Source organism: Rhea pennata, chromosome 17 (assembly GCF_028389875.1).
Source record: "Rhea pennata isolate bPtePen1 chromosome 17, bPtePen1.pri, whole genome shotgun sequence".
NCBI classification, from domain to species: domain Eukaryota; kingdom Metazoa; phylum Chordata; class Aves; order Rheiformes; family Rheidae; genus Rhea; species Rhea pennata.
Window position 1 is genome coordinate 8,991,595 of NC_084679.1, and position 20,382 is coordinate 9,011,976.

General features: G+C 38.7%; 2 protein-coding genes and 1 non-coding gene across 4 annotated transcripts; 1 reads left to right on the forward strand and 2 right to left on the reverse strand.

The window, feature by feature from the left end:
• Window positions 1-1,666: 1,666 nt before the first annotated feature.
• On the reverse strand, window positions 1,667-11,215 carry RANBP1 (RAN binding protein 1). 2 transcript variants are annotated; one of them, XM_062589885.1, is made up of 6 exons: window positions 11,077-11,215; window positions 9,184-9,320; window positions 7,025-7,182; window positions 5,223-5,351; window positions 2,987-3,052; window positions 1,667-2,056 (listed from the first exon to the last, which is right to left on the reverse strand). In XM_062589885.1, exons 1-6 carry the CDS (start codon window positions 11,089-11,091, stop codon window positions 1,935-1,937), a joined length of 627 nt encoding a protein of 208 aa, XP_062445869.1. In that variant the 5' UTR covers window positions 11,092-11,215; the 3' UTR covers window positions 1,667-1,934. The 2 variants fall into 2 exon arrangements, with proteins under 2 accessions (XP_062445869.1, XP_062445868.1); XM_062589884.1 differs by having other exon boundaries at window positions 1,667-2,059.
• LOC134148468 (small nucleolar RNA SNORA77) lies at window positions 2,773-2,904 on the reverse strand. The gene has a single exon (XR_009960221.1). It is a non-coding gene; the product is annotated as a small nucleolar RNA SNORA77 (small nucleolar RNA).
• A 260-nt stretch (window positions 11,216-11,475) lies between the features above and the next one.
• TRMT2A (tRNA methyltransferase 2 homolog A) lies at window positions 11,476-19,350 on the forward strand. The gene is made up of 11 exons (XM_062589882.1): window positions 11,476-12,417; window positions 13,121-13,229; window positions 13,721-13,902; window positions 14,798-14,912; window positions 15,176-15,291; window positions 16,295-16,406; window positions 16,815-16,937; window positions 17,572-17,647; window positions 18,170-18,286; window positions 18,510-18,606; window positions 18,956-19,350. Exons 1-11 carry the CDS (start codon window positions 11,804-11,806, stop codon window positions 19,242-19,244), a joined length of 1,950 nt encoding a protein of 649 aa, XP_062445866.1. The 5' UTR covers window positions 11,476-11,803; the 3' UTR covers window positions 19,245-19,350.
• The last annotated feature ends 1,032 nt before the right edge of the window (window positions 19,351-20,382 follow it).

Genomic DNA, 20,382 nt, shown 5'->3' on the forward strand with positions numbered 1-20,382 from the left:
AGGAAGAGGAGAAAAAGGTAACAAAAGTAAGAGTTGTCAATCTTAAATTAACTATTAACCTTAAATATTAATTTCCTCCTCTCTTCAGTACAATGTTTGACAATGAAATCAAAATTGTCCATCTTGTCCTCTTCACCACACTTTGTCCTGCAGGCTAGAATTTCATTCCCAGTAAGAGTTCTTTAAATAAAACCCAAATCCTTTAAATGAAAATTTAAATTTATTTTCAATTTAAGTGTAATTTCTAATCAATTTAGACACTGACATTATCAGATCAGATAATTTACAGTGACTCACAGATAAAGTTTTGGCTTTTACATTCAAATGTTAGGTATCTAAGAATAGCTTTGACTTGTATTTCCAAACCAGAAACACTAAAGAGCATTTTATTTTACCTTTCAACCATATTTGTTAATTAACAGACTTCTGATACCTGCTGTACTAGAAGAGGAACATGAACACCACCAAAGGATTACTTTGTTTGAACAAAGTGAGGTACCTTAATTATAGCTCCAGATTTAAGACTAATTCACAATAGCATCAAAAGGCAGTGCTAAATAAAAATAAGATAGCTTTGAAATGTATTTCCTCAGATGGATTATAGAGCTTGGGAAGCTTTTTCATGATGATGAAAGGTCTTGCTACACAATATTAACATCATAGAGTCTTAGTTTTGTCCAGTTTTCATAATCATCTTGAAAAGTTATATAAGATTCCCTTGCTATCTTTTTATTGGTAGTTAACAAGAATTTATCGTTGAAATTATGTTGATTCTGTTGCTTACTATGATTTTTTTTCCTCCTACTCTCTAGCAGTCACTTGAAACCAGATAAACAATAAACATCTTAAGGGAAGAGATTTGATCAATTTGCCTGTTTGGGCACAGGTAGCTCCTTTCAAGGGTGTAAAATTCAACTGTTTTTAAGCAAATGGCAGACCTCCTCCCTCTAAGGCAGACAGCCTCCTACTACACATTTTATAAGTTTATAAACCCTTCAATTTGTAAAAGCAATGCAAGCTCCAAAGCCCTGAAAAAAGCTTACAAATTTTAGAGTATAACTGTTATGATATGCTGACATATAGCATATCATAGCAAGCTACTTAAACACTTAGGTTCCTTTGTATACTCCTTTATATAAAAGGCTGTTACCTCCTTAAGTCAGCAAGTAGCACATCAGGAAAGATCTGGGACCACAGCTACACCTTTGTGCTAGACTCAAGCACTGTTGCTTGTATTAACTAATTTCAGAACAGGGGAGCGGTAGGTTTTGTTTCATAAGAGAAAAATTACTTAAGTCTATGTAATACATCCCCTCCCCCATCTTTACTGTCCAATACTGTACATACTGTCCAATGGGACATCATTAATAGTGTGCCAGGAATGCTCTACCTCCTGATTCCAGAAGACTGCTGCATTTCAAAAAAATCATAGATAACGCTCCTTGCTCAGGAACACATAGAGGAGGCAAAAAGAGGGAAAAAAAGAGAAGTGAAAGGTCCATTATATTACAGTTTTAAAAGTCATATAAGGAACTTGTATGCAATCTTAATCCTCCCTGTTAGTAAAGTCTGTCAATCTAGTAAATCCACATGTATAAAGATATGCATCTCAACACTCAATGAAGCAACTATATTCACAAGCCTTTAAAGTATACAGAAAACTCAGTTCTGTCCTCTGATGCTGTTTTCAAGTTTTATTCACTCTTTTGGATGACTATAAATAAGTGTTTCCACTATGGAAAAGAAAGTTAGCACAGTACATTTTCATGACTGGGGAATGGATTTTCTGAAGACATCTTCAAAAGGGCAAAAGCTTAGAAAAAACAACCTGAATGTTGAATTCAGTTTCTTATAAAGTCCCTTGTAAAAATTAAAAAAAAAAAAAAGAAAAGAAAAGAAAAAAGAAAAGGAAAAACCACAAGGCCCAGGATGATTTATTGCTTTTCTTCAGTTTTTTCCTTGGTCTCTTTCTTCTCAGATTCTTTGCTCTCTTCCTTTACAGAAAGCTCTTCTAGTTTCTCAGCAACTTTATCAGCACTATCATTTTTGTCCGTGCCTGCTAAGAGATTAACAGACAAAAAGTTACATACATGCAGTACTAGATTTTTCTTTTAATACTGGTTAACAAAGGGTGAGAGGTAGTAGACAGACAGCTGATATTAGAATCAAAACAAAAGCAGAAAAACCTCCACTGACCAAAGTGATTCAAACTTTCTTTTCCTTCAAATTCTCTGATGTCAAAATTCAAGAAATAGCACATTTTAATCACAAAATTGAGGGCCTAATCATACCAACTGAGAAATATGTAATATTCAGTCAAGGTATGTTTCTACCAACATCAAAATGCACACTGCTTTCAGTTAAGTGAATCCAGTCAAGGTCTCCAGTTTGGAACTACAACAGTTAGGAGGGAAGTTCTTAATACTGAACAATTCCCACCTAAGTATCTTGAAGGGTGCTGGCTGCAGGTTGCTGGTAATCTGTAATTTAGGAGGATGAGATGTTCATTTTACAAAGATAAAGTCAAGGAGAAATTACACACGTTGATGCACTAAGTCATTAAAAAGATTTTGTTAACAAAATGCTACAACTTGGAACACATTAGTAGTTCTAGAAGTGTTCTACTTGCATGACTACATCATTGCACGATCTCTGGAACTTTGGAAGTAAGAAAGAAACAAAAGAGGAAATACCAAGGCAGTTGCAGTGTTTAGAGCATTTATATTTATATGCTATACATCACAAATTCTTCAGTAATAGCATTCCCAAAAAAGCAATGTCTCAAGAGCAATTGTAACAGACTTCTACATGAAAGAAGCATTTCTCACACTCATGAACCATTACTTTTGCAGACAGAAAAAGCACCTGAACTGAAGACTGCAGTTCGGCACAGAGTGAGTCTGCTAAAAGGCAGTGATACTTCACGGAGTTACCACCATCCAAATATTAACAAGAAGCGGCAGGGTACTACACTTTTTAAACTTACCCTTCTTTGCTCTCTTGTCTACCTCATTCCTGCATTCTTCAAATTTCGCCTTGAATTTCTGTGCATCTGTTTCAGTGAAAATAGAATATTTGTCAGCTTTATCTCCTTGCAACACTGAATACTTTTCTTCAAGCCTTTTTTGTTTTGCAAAGCAAAGCTTGTGAGCATTTATAAAGTAATCCAATTTAAATTTACACAAGAAGCCAAATACAAGACTTTAATCACATCTTTTTGCACAGAAGCCATTCATTTCCTTTGACACGCCTAACAAAAGCAGCAGCATATTTTGCACACGCAAATTAACATTAACATTAAAATTCTGGAAGGAGATGCTACGTAGTATGTGCAACTGCCAGCTGTCCCTGGCCTAGAGGAACGAAAAATCCAATGTCAGACACTACTAACGTGACTAACTGTGCACAAAGACTGAAGATTAGCCTTGAGCTACCACCCTTACCAGCTATAGTGCAAATCTGTACTGTATCTTTCGGTCTCAGCATCAAGTACTGAAGACAAAACCTCTCATTAACACAACATTCAGACTCAATACTAAAGACCAAGACTCAAGTTACACCTGACTAACAGCTAAAAAAAGCAGAGTCTTCATTATGTTTTGGTCTAAGCCACTACTGGATTTAAATTGATAAACTGCTTGCAGTGACTAAGTTACAATACGTAATATTTCTACGCAAATAATCCAAACAGCAAGAAACAAAAGCTCATCAGGCAAGAGACTTAATACCAGAGCTGCAGAAATGGCAATCTGGTATGGCTACTCTGACTGACCACTTGAGGTCACTGTTGCCCCGTAAAAGAATTCAAAGCTTTAGGAAGTATTTACATTGATTCCATTTCAAGTAGCTTTAAGAAAAGATTCATAAACTGCATACTTATGTCTGTTCACTTTTTTTTAGCTGGTACTGCAAAGGGTAAAGAGGCAATGAACTACTCCATTAATAAAGAGGACATCCTTAATAAGCTAAACAACCTCTATTGGAAAGACTTTTCAAAGACAGGCTAATAACTACCAAAAAATCTTTCATTTCATATTTGATTAAGGAAGAAGCAAGCACCAAGTTAGCAGACCAGAAAGATGTACTTGGCTAAACAATACAATACTGAAGACTTGAGGAAAAGTAAAAAAGCAAGATATATTAGAATCCATCCTAGATAAAGGGAAATCCATCCAGTGGGTATGTGTACTCCTCTCACAATAGCTTCCACCTTGCTTTCCCGTTCATGTGGAACATCTGGATATTTTAGACCAGACCAGGACACTAATATCATTAAAAGGTCAGCCTATACAGAGATGTTCGGTACAAAGACAAAAAAAAGCTGAGCTAATTGCACCATTTCAACAGCTACTCAAGGCCTTAACTTTCCAACAGTTAACTTCTTAGGAGTTAACACCAGAAGAGACAAACTGAAGGAGGCGTTTTATACAGCTACTTTACCACCATCATTATTTCCTCAAGCACACAGGCACGGTAAGACCCAGCTAACCCGCTAGCTAACCCGCAATTATTGTGGTAAATAGTAAAGCAGGAAAGATAAACATTTGCATCTTTTTCAAGAACAGAGAAAAAAAATCTTTTGATTCATTCCTAAGTATGATGTGGTAGACAGGTTGGACCTGCAACTTTATTCACCTCTACCAGATGATCCATATGTAATTTAAGGACCTACTTTCCATTCTGGTAGTCAAAGTAGTCACTCCCTCTCCCCCAAAAGACTAGTAAGAGTTGGATTTGATTAGCACATTCCACTGTTTAAGTTTTCCATTTAATCAAAACAGAAAGATACTATATACCTCATTACAAACAGATACTCCGCTAACACAGATAGACCACAAAGATCAATGCTTCCCTGCTTTTAATGCAAAAATGTTATCTTAATTAGATTGAGCACCTGAGACGATTGAGAACAAACTGCATAAATTAATCTCTAGCCAACAGTATTTCTGCTTTGAGTTTTATTCTGATTAGCATTACACCTGCACAAAATGACTTAACTTAGAAAATATCCTAGGGCAAAAGGCTCTAATAGATATTACTGAAGGCCTAATTTAGTCATACATACAATAATTAACTGACCCCTCAGATAAAGCACAGATTAGCTAATTCTCTATATAATGATAAGCTACAGCATATCTACAACAGTGGATTACAGTAGTGTTTAGCTATTTGGTGTAACATACAGTATATAATTAATACAAGTTCAGTGTCAAACCACTCACTTTCTGCATTTAAAAACCGGATTGCCAGAAGTTCAGGCTTAGGGCTTTCATCTGCAAAGTCAGCATGTGTGTTCCAGACCCATGCCCTGTCACTCCCAGCATTAGGCTTCAGCTCCATTAAGGGTGTGACTGAAAAGTAAACATTGAAAGATGTACAATCAGAATAGTGTTTTCCACCTCAGCCTCTGCAAATCCTACTGACAGCTGACTAACACATAAAATACTTTAAACAGAATTACTTTTAGATATACAGAAAAACAATGGTGCTCAAATATACTTTTATTTACATGCTTAGATAACATGATACAAGACCATTCTTCTATATAAGAATGCTAGAATCACTACTGGTCAGTTAAGAAACTAAGTCTGATTCAATTGTATTTTAAAATAGATGGCTGGTAACATTAAGAGAGCAGCCGCCACTAAGTACAACTCTGAGAAACCAGTCAAATGGTTCAGGTAAAAAAAAAAAAAAAGGCACTGAGAAAAAATAGCTTTCTTTTGCATACTGATAATATATACACTACAAGCTCACCACAACATACTATAACATTCTGCAGTGCAATAAGACTTGCACAATGTATTTAATTCATTTGTTCCTTCCCAGTGATAAGCCCACATAAATGGAGCCCCTTCTCACAGAGATAATTACTTAACCCAACTAATTGGAAAAGTTGGAATGTTACTTCTAGTATTACTCTAAGTCTTTTCACACTATACATATGCTTTATTTTCCCTGCAGGTCCATCTTGACAGCGTTGACATGGATGCTATGAATTTATTTTGACCAGTTTTGTGTATGTGTCAATTACTTTCCAAACCAAAAGCTTTATTCTGATCAGTTGGTGACTATACTACTTTTATATTTGTTATTTCTTTCACTGGATCCAAGTCCTCTAGTTTCACTTTACCAAGAAACCTGTCCAAATAAAGTGAGGATTACTGCTTTTGACTTCCATTGGTAATTTTTCAGAACTTACCTAAATGTAGATTAATTCCACAGAATATCATATACTCTCAAAACAGTATTACTGAATCAGGCCAGTCACTGCTGGTCATACTGACCTTCAAATTTCTATGTCTTGCCATTTCATGTTTATTTTTATTCAAAGTAGATCAAAGGAATAAGTCCTCCTGGTTCATCAGCTCTCAGAACACATTGTTTTTCAATGAACTAGCTGAATATACCACATTCACTTCAGTTAATTTCACAAGCAGAAAGAGGCAGCTACTGATTAGTTTGGCACCTCAGTATCTGCTTTCTGATGTTTAGGCAATTGCTTCTACTAATTCAGCGATTTGACTCGAAGTACTGAACTATTGTACCATTGCTTCCTTTCTTCTTTTAGAAAAAGCCTGCATACATTGATTTCTTACACTAACAGTATTAAGGCCAACATTTTCTACAGTCTATTGATCACTGAACAAATTAAACATCAGTAGAAATCACACTGTGTCTGCCTACTCTAGCTAAATTTAAACATGTCTTAAAAACACTTCAAACTGAAAGTAAATGCCAGCTTTCAGGCTCAGTGTTATAGGATTTCACCAAAACCAACTGCAGTTTCCTTCCTTTATTAAAAATAAGTACTCACGTTTTTGACTATTATAACCTACTTTGTGTGCACAAAGCAAGAGACAACTACAGTTATGGTCTCATAGGTTTGATGCCTATTAAAGGCACAGCAATTCTCCAACTCCTGCTAAAAAGTCACTGGGCTGGTAAACTACAACACATTGTTTTTCAAGGTTATTGTTATATTAACTTTTTGAAAAGCAGAAATAAGTAACATGTAACATACTGTAATGGTTTGCACAGATTTTTAGGGTTTTATCCCTCCTCATGAGGAGGCGAATTGTTCCTTTCTCCTTGTGCTTCAGGAGTTTTACATCACCAGTTCCTCGTTCTTTCCATTCTGGAAGGTCATTTTCAGAAGCAAATCGGAAGAGCTTTGCTCGCCTTAAAGAGGAGAGAATTGAAGACATTAGCCTGCATGTAGAAGCTTTTTTTGAAATAGCATATTCACCTGGATAGTACATCTTTTAAGCCACATAGGAAAGAATAAGTCCTTTATCATAAGGACCCCGATCTACTATGGCATATAGTCTTGGAAACTGGTATTATATAATCAAATTTAATAATAAGCTATTAGAAACGATATACTATCTATACCAGAGAAACAGATTCTGGAAAAACTTTACAGGGAAAGTAAACATTTGGCACAGGTAACTTTTTAAATTAAGATAACGAATTTACAGCTTTTACTGTAACTGGAGTTTCTTCCTATATTTGGAATACCACTGTTACAGCCAACCAACAGTATTTAATTCAAGAAATTAAGCAGTGAGGACTCTTGCATAATTCCAAGCCCAGTGTTTCATTATTCAGCTGTTAACAAGTGCCTCACCCTCTAGAATCACTCATTTCCTTTCAACTCCAAAAACCTAGCTGTTACTGGTCTTCAATAAAGGAAACTTAGCATTGCACTGCAATGCAACATAGCTACTTTAGAATCTCACTCTAATGCTCCATGAAGCCAAGGTGTCAAAGGAGAAACAGGAATAGTTTGGGAGATTAGCCGTTGATCAAGGGACAATCTGTGGAGCTCTGCTTGGACAAGTGCTCAGGACACTACAGTAGGAATACAAGCATCTGCTCATGCTACAGCATCAAAAAAAAATAAAAAAGTCTTACAGAACAAAACAAGACACCTAACACCTCACCTTTATGCAATGCTAATTTCTTATAGGTACATCTTAAATAAAACCGTTAAGTTCCACATTAGTCCTTTATGTATAGCAGGGAAATGTTAACTGAGATGCTTGTTTTAAAAAACTTCACAAGCAGGTCTTACTAAGCCTTAATTAGCAGATAACAATTTCTAAGGAGACATATACGAAGAAGTCAGATTGTACAATCTCTGTACCAGATCAGAGAGTAGTGACTTGTAATACAGCAGGTCTTAGAAGAAGAGAAAGCAGAAATTGAAGCAAGCTAGACCAACAGATGTTCTGATGTAGATGAACTCCTTGGCTCCAAAATAAGTCTAACTAGCACTCCAAATGTGATTCTCCCAACAGTTTAGCTATCAGAACAACTAGCATCCAAAAAGGATTCTTTCCCCGTCACCCTTTTCCAGACATAATAGTGTAAGTTCTGCTGTTCTGTAGGTTCATTTATTTGCTTCCTCCTTCTCCTTTTAATATAAATCAAATACCTTCTTTCTATCTGATACTGCACATCCCATGCAGAGAGGCCTAATGGTCAAAGATCACCACACTACTTTTAAAAAGCTGACTTTGTTTTTTACCAGAATTAGCTGAGGAAAACTCAAACCCCTCTTCAAGATGAAGAGTATCCTTCCAAGACTAAGGAAAAGCAGTGTTCAGAAGGCATATCATTGGTCAAGCTCAAAACACTTCTTAACCCTTTGTCCCACACACTTCTTTAGGCATTGTCATCTGTCTTAAGCTATCCTGAATTGACATTTCTCATACTGAATTCTAAGAGTTTAAGATAACAAAGACAGTGCCATAAACTGCCCCAATAAGGTACTGCATCTATTGTTTTTATTGTTTCAGTGCATTATATGCGCGACCTTCTACAACTGGGGATACATGGCAGCAACACTACATACTTCATCTTCCCTCCCCCCCAAGGTATTTGTTTTATACTGTCATAACACATCCCCAAGCCTCTAACTATAAGTAAGTTTGTTTTCCTTTAAGCTATGCAAAATATCAACAGATTCATAATATCAGCTTCCTTGTATTGTTCCAGACCTCAATCAGTTTCTTTAGGTATTACTACTAGTCAACCCTCCTCAATTCAATCTCTCCCACCACTTAGATTATCACTTCATATACAGCAATTTCTAATAAATTATCTAGCTTTTCATAAAACATCCACGAGTTTAAGCTTTATAAACATTTAGATAACATACAGAAATATTCTACTCACATCTTAAAAAGTTCTTCCTCATCTTCTTCCAGAGTCTTTATTTCTTGCTCAGGAAGGGAAACTATGGGTTCAAACTGAGGATCATGGTTAGAATCATCTGCATTTTCAGTTGACGTATCATGTTCCTCATGTGTATCCTGAAAAAAATTATGTATGTTATGAGAATAAGTTACTCTTCTTCTAAGTCAGAGTACAGTTGCACTAAAAACAAAAAAAAAAGTAGTTTTGCAGTACTGGATGTTTTAGTCTTACCCCTCTTAATTGTATAGCGGCTTAGCCTTGAAGAAATAGCCATTGATTATAGAAATCCCTTTCTTCAATTATTTTTACTGCATGACATGTTTTAGACTACTAAAGGACTTAATTCTTAGTGGTTAATTCGGTATTTTTGAAAAACAAAACAAGAAGCAATGCAACCACCCACCCCCAGATTAAAGAACATATTAAATTCTGTTGCTGTTCTGGATGTAATTATTCTAGTCTTACATATTACAACCATCCATAGTCAGAAATATTTTAAAGCACACCTGCAACATTTATGGAGTCACTTAAGCATTTTGTTTTAAGATTACATACTTCAGGCAACTTCATCATTAATTCTAGTTAAAATAAAAAAATTCATGGTTAAATGTCCACGATACTTAAACAACTAAATAGGAAATAATAAGAGCTACAGTGTTCATTAACTTAATAAAAATTTTAGTATGTGACTGTTAAGTACACGACATATATTTTTAATACTTCATATAAATGTACTGTTAAGAAGCTTTCAGTGGTGAAGCCTAGAAGGAAGATTTATCTGCCAATTTTCTCAGGACAAGAGAAGCAATTTGATATTTTTTATTCCTCTGTTATTAAAATAACAGTGTATACATTAAAGACACTTAATCTTATCTTATTTTCACTTAACAGATGAGGGAATCTGCTCTTACAGGCTCTATTTAGAGCATACTTTACAGACAGGTAGATAACATTACGCTTGAAGTAGAAAAAAGGCTTTGTTCCGGCTGCTAAAGAAATAAGGAGAAAAAGAAGATTAGCTGAGAAATGCTGCAAAATAACTTTTGATTATGTCAACAACATCGTACAACCTATCGTTACTTTTACATTCCCAGAGTTCCAACAGGTAAGAAAAGGGGGAAAAAAGGACATTAAATCATATCAAGAAGCTGGAGAAGAACACAGGGCAAACTTTTATACATTCTTTTCTCCAACAGTACGAAATAAACCCCGTCCAAACACCATCATTTCCTCTGCTCCAACTCGTGACAGAAGCCGTAAGAGATGCATAATTCATAACGACCACTCTTGAGCGAGAGCGGAGCACGCTGTGAGGCGGCGATCCCCGCACGTGGGACGGGCTCCTTCAGCCGGGCCCGGGCACCGAGGAGGGTTTAGTCAGCCAGGCTGGGGGAGGGGCGGGAGAGAGGGAGGAGGAGAAGAAAGGCACGGGCCAGCCGCGAGAGGAATTCCTCAAAAGCTCCCGAATCGGGAGCTACATCGGCGGCGGCGCCGCACGCTCCGCTGGGGCCGACGGCGGCGCAGGCAGCGCGGAGCGGCGCAGCGCGAGCAGCCGGCCGCGGCCTCCCGCCCTCGGCCGCCGTGAGGGGACAGGCCCCGGGAGAGACGCAGGAGGCGCCCGCAGCGGCCGGCCCCGCGCAAGGGCGGGAGGAAACGCCGCCGGCGCCCGCCGCCAGGCCCGCGGCTCGCCCGGGGCCTCGCCTGACCTCGGGCCGCGGGCCCGCCGCCCCCCGAGCCCGCCCGCCCGCCGCCCCCCCACGCTTCCGCTACCCTCCCCCACCGCGGGCCGCGCAGCAGCCCCCCCCCCCCCCGCCAGGCCTTCCCGCTCCGCCGCCTGCCCCGCTCCCCCCGCTCGCCGCCCGCTGCCCTTACCTTGGTCTCCGCCATGGGGCCGGGCGATGGCGCCGCTGCCGGGCTCGCTGGCTCCGTCCGCCGCTCGCGCGCCGCTGCCGCCTGGCCGCCGAGTTTCCTGCCGCGCGCGCTCCCCCGCCCCCTCCCGCTCCTACCTCATTCCCGCAGCCCGCGCCGCCGCCGCCGCAAGGCCCGATGGGAAACGCCCACTTTCCCTCGGCCCCCTTTTATCCCCCTCCCCGCCCCCATTGTGCCGCGCCCGCTCCGCCCGGCGCCGCGCGCGTGCGCGCAGCGCCGCCCCCCGCGCCCCGCCCCGCCCCGGCGCCGGCACGCGGCGCCCCCGCCCCGCGGGAAGGGATTTTGCCCCGTTCCCCAGGCGTTTCCCATCGGCCCTTGCGGCGTGGCGGTGGCCGTCCCGCGTCCCTACCCAAGATGGCGCCCGCGGGCGTGGTACGAGGGAGGGATCGCTTTAGCGTCTTTATTAGCTTTCTTTTCTAAACGGTCTGTGTAGCGCCATATGCGAGGGACGTAAAACAGGAGGCAGCGGAAAAGAAAGAAAAAAAGGTCCCGTTTTCTTTCCGAAGCGGGCTGCCGTGACGTCACGGCCCCGCCCCGGGAGCGCGGCGCGGGGGCCCGAGGGAGCGCGGGGCTGCGCGGGCGGGCGGGGCGATGGGCGCGCGGGTTGACCTGGCCTCCGCGCTGAGGCGGGAGGCCGCGGCGCCGCGCTAACGCCGGGCTGGCGGGCAGCATGGAGGAGGAGAGCGGGCCCCGCGGCCCCGAAACAGCCGCGGCGGCCTGGGCTGAAACTAAGGACGCGGCCGAGTCGGAAGCCAAGCAAGATGGAGACGAGGGGAACCAGTCCGCGAGTCCCTCAGCTCGCCCCGATGTGTACAGATACATCAAAGGAGACTTGTTCACCTCCGAGATCTATAAAGTGGAAATACAGAACCTCCCGAAGTACATCGGGTTTAATGACGTAAAAAAATTTCTTGCCAAATACGGACTCAATCCGCATAAGATAAAACTTTTTGGAAAGCAGACCTTTGCGTTCGTGACGTTCAAGAGCGAGGAGGAAAGGGACAAAGCCATGAAGGTTCTGCACGGAGCCCCGTGGAAGAGCAGGCACCTGAGCGTTAGGCTTGCGAAGCCGAAGGCTGACCCAATTGCGAAGAAAAGGAGAAAGGAAGAGGAGGAGACAGGGATGAGAGAGGTGAAGCAGCTGGTGCTGTCAAAGACCAGCGAAGAGGAGCCTCTCAGTAAACAGATAGCGGATGTGGTGACTCCACTGTGGAATATGCCCTATGAAGAACAGCTGGCAAAAAAGAAGCAGGAATGTGAACAAGTGCTGCAGAAGCTGACAAAGTAATGCTTGTTTGTAAAGCTACTGTAATTTTTACAAGACTTGAACTTACGTTGCGATATAGCTAAATTTGAGCAAATCTCAATCTCTAAAATAAAGTAAGTTAGAAGCATATCCAAAAACAAATCCTCTGACAAAGTAGATGAAAGTTGTCTCTGATGCTAGGACTGTAGCCTGCTCCAGCTGACAAAACTTGCTATTACTATTCCTTGGTCAGCTTCAAGCTAAGTTAATGGGTGTTGTTATAAAAACAATTGTTTCATAGGCCTATGCAGAAAGATGTTTGTATCCTTAAAGGCTGAAAAAATTTTCAGTGTCAAAGATACAATTAGGATTTCCTCTTAAATTAATACTCTCAATACTTAAGTTCAGTCTGATGTCTGTAGACCGAAGTATTGCTTCTATCTTTATTCACATACGTAAATTAAAATTGGTATTTTATTGTTGCATGGGTACCTTTATAAATCTAGTATGTGCCTTTATAGTTACATTAACTCTCTTATTATATCAGGTTTACCATGCTTGTAATGATGGAGCTTTTTAGCCCATTTAAAAATTCTGGGAAAAGTATTCATCTGATAATCAGATAGTTTTTTTTTTTTTTGTCCTAGGCAAAGTACACACACGTATTGTCCTGTGCAACGGTTAACCTGACTCAGTTTTTCTAGGTGTATACATTCAAACTTTTGTTTCTGATTTGAGCAGGGAAATAGGAAATAACAACAGAGCATTATTACCTTGGTTGTTCGTGCAGAAGCAGAAGTATAATAAAATGTGTTGCCCAGTAGAGGGAGTGAAAGCATCACCATTACAGGTAATCAAATCTCAGAAGTAAGTATGAAACGGAGTTCATGAACTCTGGGTTAAATGAATTATTTGATCTTAAGAGGCAGTGGACAAACTGAATACTTCTATTCAGCTTGTAAGGAATGGTGAATTTTAGATACTGTTGCCTTTCCTATCAGTACTTAGTGGAAATATTTACTAGAAGCAAAAGAATAATTAACTGAATATTCTAACTTTAAAATGAGTATGGAAGCTTGCTTTGTAGGCTGATACAAACTTTCCTCAAATAATGTAATATTTTTGTATTTAAAATAAGAAGACCTACTAAAACTTTTCCATTACTGCTGTTACTTCTCATACTTCAAAGTCCATGAGTATTTTCCGTATGAAATGAAATGTCCTGTAGCCATTTACAAATACTTTTAAGCATATGAGGGTTGTTTCAGGAGAAAATTGGCATACACAAAGAAGTGCTATCTTACATATCTTAATATCTTAAAATATTTATTTTAAATCTAGACTGGATATCGCAACAAGTGTGAGTTCTTGATTGGGATTGGTGTAAATCAAGAAGACAAAACTGTGGGTTGTCGTCTTGGCAAGTATAAGGGTGGTACATGTGCTGTGGTGGAGCCATTTGACACTATTCACATTCCAACTATTGCCAAAAACGTAGTAAAAGCTTTTCAAGACTACATAAGGTGAGTCTTTGATAAAGTGAGTTATCTGTAATGGTTTTAATCTCTTAAATACTCAAATCATAAAATTAAATATTATGAGAAACTTAATTTTTGTTCTGAGCTTTAAGACCTAATGTACACTAGTCTCATTCTTTAGCAATTCTTAGATATTTACATTTTGCACCTAGATCACTGGGTATTTTACACTTCCATCTGCTCCATTCTTCTGAGCCAAGCACAGCATGGCTTTATTGCAGACAGCTAGACATCTAAGTCTACAACAGAAAGTGTCTAATATTTGAAAGCGCCTTCACCCACTAACTGTGAAGAAAGCATTCCTCATAGAAAGATGTTTTTTAAAGATGAATAACAAAGGTCAATTGTTTGCTTAGCTGATTTAGAGAAGAATCATCCTATAAGACAGCACAAAAACAAATGTAAATTTCTAAGTGACAGTACTTTTGAAAGAAGGTGAAGTTTCTTTAAAAAATAGTTAAATCCTTAAATATTGAGACCTGGGAACAGCATGGAAGATTAGAAGTTTAAACTTGGCACAAACCACAGAGGCCAGCAAAGGCATTATAAAAAACTTGTGTCATTCTCTGAGTGTTTTGAGAAGAAGCTGTCCATATCCTATCAACAACTTTGGATTGGTTAAAAGGGATTGTGAGAATTAGAGGCAGATTATTTTGCATTAGGAGATAGAAACTATTTGTCAGTCTGAGAGGTTTTTTTTTCCCCTTAAATAAGATTTGGAAGTCCCTTTTTAAAAAAAAACAACAAATCAATGAAGGTTCTGTCTGTATTTATGTTTTTGATCATTTTGCTTGATGAGCTACTTTTGTGTAGATAAACTATTGAATGTCATGCAAAATAATAGTTCTCTGTTCAGTAACTGAGCTTTTGAAAATTGCAGGTCAACTCCTTACTCAGTTTACAGCCCAGAAACCTACGAAGGTCACTGGAAACAGCTCACAGTCCGTACCAGCAGGAATGACCATATTATGGCAATTGTTTATTTTAATCCTCAGGTATTTGAGATGATATATAATGTGCAGCCCAGCCATACAGCTCTAAAATTACATTATTTGATTTTATGAATATTGCACATGAAGGAGAAATAGAATCACTACTTCATGTTTTTACCTTGCATCAGTACTTTTTTATTTAGAGTAATCTGATACAGGCAGATAAACAAGATTAATGTACCTATAGAAGGTATATACTAAATCAAGTCTCCTATTTCTTTAAAAAACTAAGATTATTGTTTTCCCTCCTTTTCTCTGAAACTTAGAAATTAAGTAAAGAAGAGCTAGCTGACCTGAAAATCTCTCTGGCAAAGTACTTTACAGAAGGGATGGGAAAGGACAGTGGTGTTACTTCTCTGTACTTTGTGGAAGAAGGCCAAAGGTAAGTGAGGTTTAGGCTTTATTCCAGGGGATTTTTATGATGGCTGAATTTTTTTTTTTTTTTTTTTTTTTTTTGCAAGCAGGTAGTACTTCTACAACATTTTCTCTTCTGTATCTATTACAAAAAATAGCAGAACTGTTACACATTTGTTGAATGGTTACTCACCTTTGCCATAAAAGGCCTGTGAAAATTCCTGTTCTCCCATAGTTTCAATTACGCACTGGGTAAAGGCTGGGTTTTGGTGGGTGAACCTAGTTGTGGCTATCAAGCTGTAGAAGCATTTACTGTAGTACAAGGGTATTTATTAATATTGGCAAGTAGCTTCCATCTCCTTTCTTAATCATTTTATGTCGTTCTTCATCTCATCTCTCCTTCATGGAGCACAAAGACCATTCTTCATCGAGAGATAACGCAGGATTTGGATTTCCTCAATGAAACAAAAATTGTACTCTGTAAGAGAAATTGGTCAGGAAAATAGTCTCTTAAAGACTACAATAAATGTTGGCCAACTGTTGGCCTACTGCCTAGCATGTAGTATTACAATTTGTAAGATAAATCAGACTTAGAATTTAACTTATGGTGTACTTTTTGGAGTAACTGCTATAAAGCATACTATTCATACAAAAAATATCAGAGTATATTACTCTAAAACTGCCAGGTATCTGACCAATAGTAGCTTTAGTTCAGCTCTTGCATTGTTATAGTGATTTCCACCTCTTTTTGTGAGTTGAAAGTTCATGTATGCATGCTCAGATTATTCTTACTAAAAGATTTGTGCGTACCAAGTATGAGAAATTCTAAATTAGCTTTTTGGAAGACTATAAGGTGTTCTCCTTTTTTGTCTAAACTTTTATTTCAGCATGCTGTACATAAAGTGTAAATGTTCTGTGTTTTGCTGAATATAGTTTGCACTACTTGTTTATGACCAGAGCTGTGGTAAAAATTGTACTAACAGATATACTTGGCTGCTTTCTTTTTTTCCCCCTCCCCTATCCCTCCCCAGGAAATCTCCCAATCTAGAAGACTTGCCTTTGGAGCATGTAGCTGGTGATAAGTACATATATGAAGAACTTCTTGGCCTGAAATTTAGAATTTCTCCTCATGCATTTTTTCAAGTAAGGATGATCCTAAGTTGCTAATTCTACTGTATTTGCATTACTGCATTTAAGGAAGAGAAAGAAAGCTTGAGTAATGCAATGTTAAGAAGATACTATATAATATTCTGAGAGATCTAACCTTTTATATGTTTGGTAGGATGCAATACCTTTGCAAGTATTATGTTCTGCTGTAAATACTCAGTGAACAAGTAGAAACTTCCTTATTATACGCTACTTTTCGGAGATAATTCTTTAACAATGGGATGGTGACCTCTTAGTACATGCTAGTCTAGGTCAGTTGTACGTGATTATAATTTTACAGGCAAAGTTGACTTGTTTCTTAAGGAAAACATGCATTTGTAAGACTCATTGAAAAACATTTACTATTTATGAAGAAGTAGACCCATTTGACATACAATTTTACAGGTGAATACACAGGCTGCAGAAGTTTTGTATACTGCCATTCGGGAATGGGCCCAGCTGAACCAAGAGAGTACTGTACTTGATATTTGCTGTGGTACAGGAACTATCGGGATTTCTTTGGCAAAGGTGAGTAACTTCTCTTTTTGGACATAGATCTACTTAAAACAGTCAACTTCCTGTCTTTCGTTGTGCATGGAGTGAAAGAAAACACCTGAGACATTTGAAATGAAACACATCATATATTCACCTTAATTCATTTGCTAAATAACTGCAGGCAGTTTCATTAGAAAACCATTACAAAAGCTTATCCTTGGGTTGAGAGCCTAAATTTACCTTAAACAAGAGAGACATAGAATAGCCCAAACTAATAAGCAGAGATAGTTAGAGTCTAGTAAATTATGGCTATTTCAGCTTAAAATCCAAATAACCAATATTTCCTGTACTTCCATCATGTATAGAACAGAGCTTAATAGAGCACTTAAGGAAGTCTGGCCCCAAAACCCTCTTACCTCCCCCCCCCCTTTAGCATAACTAACTCCAGTCTGTCATATACAGGTTGGGATAAATGATGTTCATCCCACAATTTCAGGCTAAAAATTCCCTATTTGTACAGGTCTCGGCCTTTTTTTTTTCTGGCTGCAAGGCAGTTCTCTGATCAGATACTAGTCAAAGTTAAATGTAGTAGTAGTAAATTGCTATGAGTGACAGCTGAATTTACATTTATGTACTGTCAACTGCTCTCTTTCCCTTCATTCTATAGAAAGTAAAGAAAGTTATTGGAATTGAACTCTGCCAAGAAGCTGTGCAGGATGCCAAAGTGAATGCCCAGATTAATGGTTAGTTAAGCTAAAATGCCAAGATCTTTCTTTGTTATGAACTGTACTAGTTGTATATCTAGGTCCTCTTTATATTGTCCAAGAAGTTTGGAATTACATGTTGTTGCTAGTAATCTTGTCCATTTTAACCCTTTCATCTCCCTTGAAAACAAAGAGCCAGTCAATCTCTGTGATCCATCTCCTGTTGACTAACAGCTTATATCTTATATATTTATTTGTGTATATATGCACTTTTCCCCCCGCGGAACATTTCAATGTAAATCGCAAGCCAAGTAACAATTACCCTTGAAAACAAAATATTAATGGTGGCTATTTTTTTGTGTCTAGATACTGGAAAATGCTTAGGTTACTGCTGTTTGAATGATCTGAAGCACCAATGATTTTTAGAGTTGACTAAAAAATGTGTATTTTCTAAGGTATCAGACATGAATATCCAACTTGTATGTACTGTCTAAAATAATGAATAATGCTTTTACTGGAGAAGTATTCTATTTTTCTTTTTTTTTTTTTTTTTTTTTGTAGAACTGAATAACATTGAATTTTATTGTGGGAAGGCTGAAGATGTTGTTCCTTCCTTGATTAACCTATTAGCTCCTCAGAACTTAATTACTATTGTAGATCCACCACGAGCAGGACTGCGTAAGTTTACCTTAAGACCGTTCTCTGAATTGGTATTTAGTGATGTAATGCCCAAGAAAACAGCAGGGGAATAAACTGAGTGGGAGACTTCAAGTATTACTTGAAGTAGGTGGATATTGCAGCAGTTTGTCCATTCAAGTCAAAACTTAACTTGGGAGTTTTTCTGCAAATCCACTGATGGATACAGAACTAGCAAACATCTTTCTTGGTTTTGGTCATCTAGATTCTAAAGTAATTCTTGCAATTAGAAGAGCTGAACATCTGAAGAAGCTCATTTATGTATCCTGCAATCCCAGAGCTGCAATGAATAACTTTGTGGAGTGAGTATTTCTTGTATTAAATCAACTAAGTAGATACCTAAGAAGAAAAATGTGCTGCAGCAGGGGCACATAGGGCTAAGGTTGGCATGTGTGGAGTTTTTGGGTTTTTTTTAAAGCCAAATTCATCAAGTTTTGCCTTTCACCCTACACAGTTGACTCTAGCAAGCTTAGAACTGTATTGCCCCAAACTGAGTATTAATAGTGGGAAATACTAGGGGTGGCAAATAACTGCATATGGAATGAATTTTGAGAAGCAAAAACACTTTCTTGGAAGAGGAGTAGTGATGAACAGTACATAAAAATGTTAATACTGTACTTTTCTCTCCCACTCCTTTACTGTCCTGTCAAGTCTTTGCCGGGCACCATCCAATCGAGTCAAAGGAGCCTCTTTCCGTCCAGTTAAAGCAATGGCTGTGGATCTCTTCCCTCAAACCAGGCACTGTGAATTACTGATATTCTTTGAACGGGCTGAATACCCAAATGGAAGCTCTACTGAAGCAATGCTTGCTGCTACTCAAGTCACACTAGCAGGATGCGATTCAGAGTGCTTGGATAGTGCCGATCCATCTAACACTGATGCAGGCCAGGCTGCTTCTGTAGATACAGATACTACATTCAAAGAGAATGAATCAACTTAACTCCAAGATGCTTTCCAGAAAGCTAGTTTTGCTTGTTAAATGCTTCAGTAACATTGTTTCTCTAATATAATGGTAATAAATCTCTCTACAACACAGCAATTGTAAACTTTTGAAGTTATGTCATTATGCACTTTTGAAGTCATTATGCACTATTAGGCCAAATCCTGATTTTTCTTCTTCCATCCTTAAGGGAAGCTTAAGTGCATAAAGTAATATATATGGCTGTATCACTCTTTAACAGCTGAAACACAGTTTGAATTAAGATATTCCACAAATACATTCAGATACAATTATTTGAGAAAGTTGATCTGAATTTTAATGCAACATACTCTATTCCAGTTTGAGTATAATAGACTATACCTTAAGCAAGTGCTAGGGAATAGCTGCTATTTATCAAGAACTAAGCAACTCAATAGATGAAGGATATAGATGCTGCTTTCAGGCAGCCTACAAATTCCCAAAGCAAGTAATCTTGTTCAGGGACCTCTGATTGTCAGTACAAACTTCCTTCAGCTCTGCTAAATTGTCAAAACACGCAAATGTCTTTTGAATAAGCCTGTAAAGTCTTAGCAATCTTAAGCCTTCAGTAAATCTTTCACTTGCTAAATCTTCACCAGGAAGTAACAGGGTCTCCATTCATATTCTAATAAAAATGCTCTTTTCTACAGTTGAGATTAGTTTCAGTCAGAGACTGCTCTTACTGCACTGTCACTGACAATGCTGTAAAGGCTTTCTTAGATCATTTCCTATGAGATACAAGTATTTCAGTAGAGGCACACCCTCCCCTATTAAAACCTAAAGCCAGAACAGACACTAGAGAGGGGCCATTGATCTCAGCAGGAACTGCTAAGGAAGTTTAGGTGCTCCACTCCCCTCAGGAATTAAATGATCTCAGGGAACATTTTCCTGTCAGACTGTCAGTAAGTCTAAGTGGAGACTTTTAATCAAATAATTCATGTTTCACAATGATCTCTTGGAAGTTTTACACCTTTGTTGAGGCTTCTTGATTGTGTAGTAGCTGTAAAAAGATTACTTCAGCCTCATAGTGCATTTATAGAAGAGTGATATCTAATTCAAGGATTACTGAAGAATGAGATAACAGCTTGAAAGTAACAGGAAGATTACCTCAGCTTGTTCT

Excerpts from the sequence above, each read along its gene's own strand:
- RANBP1 (XM_062589884.1), bottom strand. Across the intron at positions 5,352-7,024 it reads AATCTGTGCAAACCATTACA|TCACACCCTTAATGGAGCTG; the intron begins GTATGTTACATG and ends TTTACTTTTCAG. Across the intron at positions 3,053-5,222 it reads CCGGTTTTTAAATGCAGAAA|ATGCACAGAAATTCAAGGCG; the intron begins GTGAGTGGTTTG and ends TCACTGAAACAG.
- TRMT2A (XM_062589882.1), top strand. The coding sequence starts at position 11,804 with ATGGAGGAGGAGAGCGGGCCCCGCGGCCCCGAAACAGCCGCGGCGGCC. Across the intron at positions 13,903-14,797 it reads GCTTTTCAAGACTACATAAG|GTCAACTCCTTACTCAGTTT; the intron begins GTGAGTCTTTGA and ends TGAAAATTGCAG. Across the intron at positions 18,607-18,955 it reads GCAATGAATAACTTTGTGGA|TCTTTGCCGGGCACCATCCA; the intron begins GTGAGTATTTCT and ends TGTCCTGTCAAG.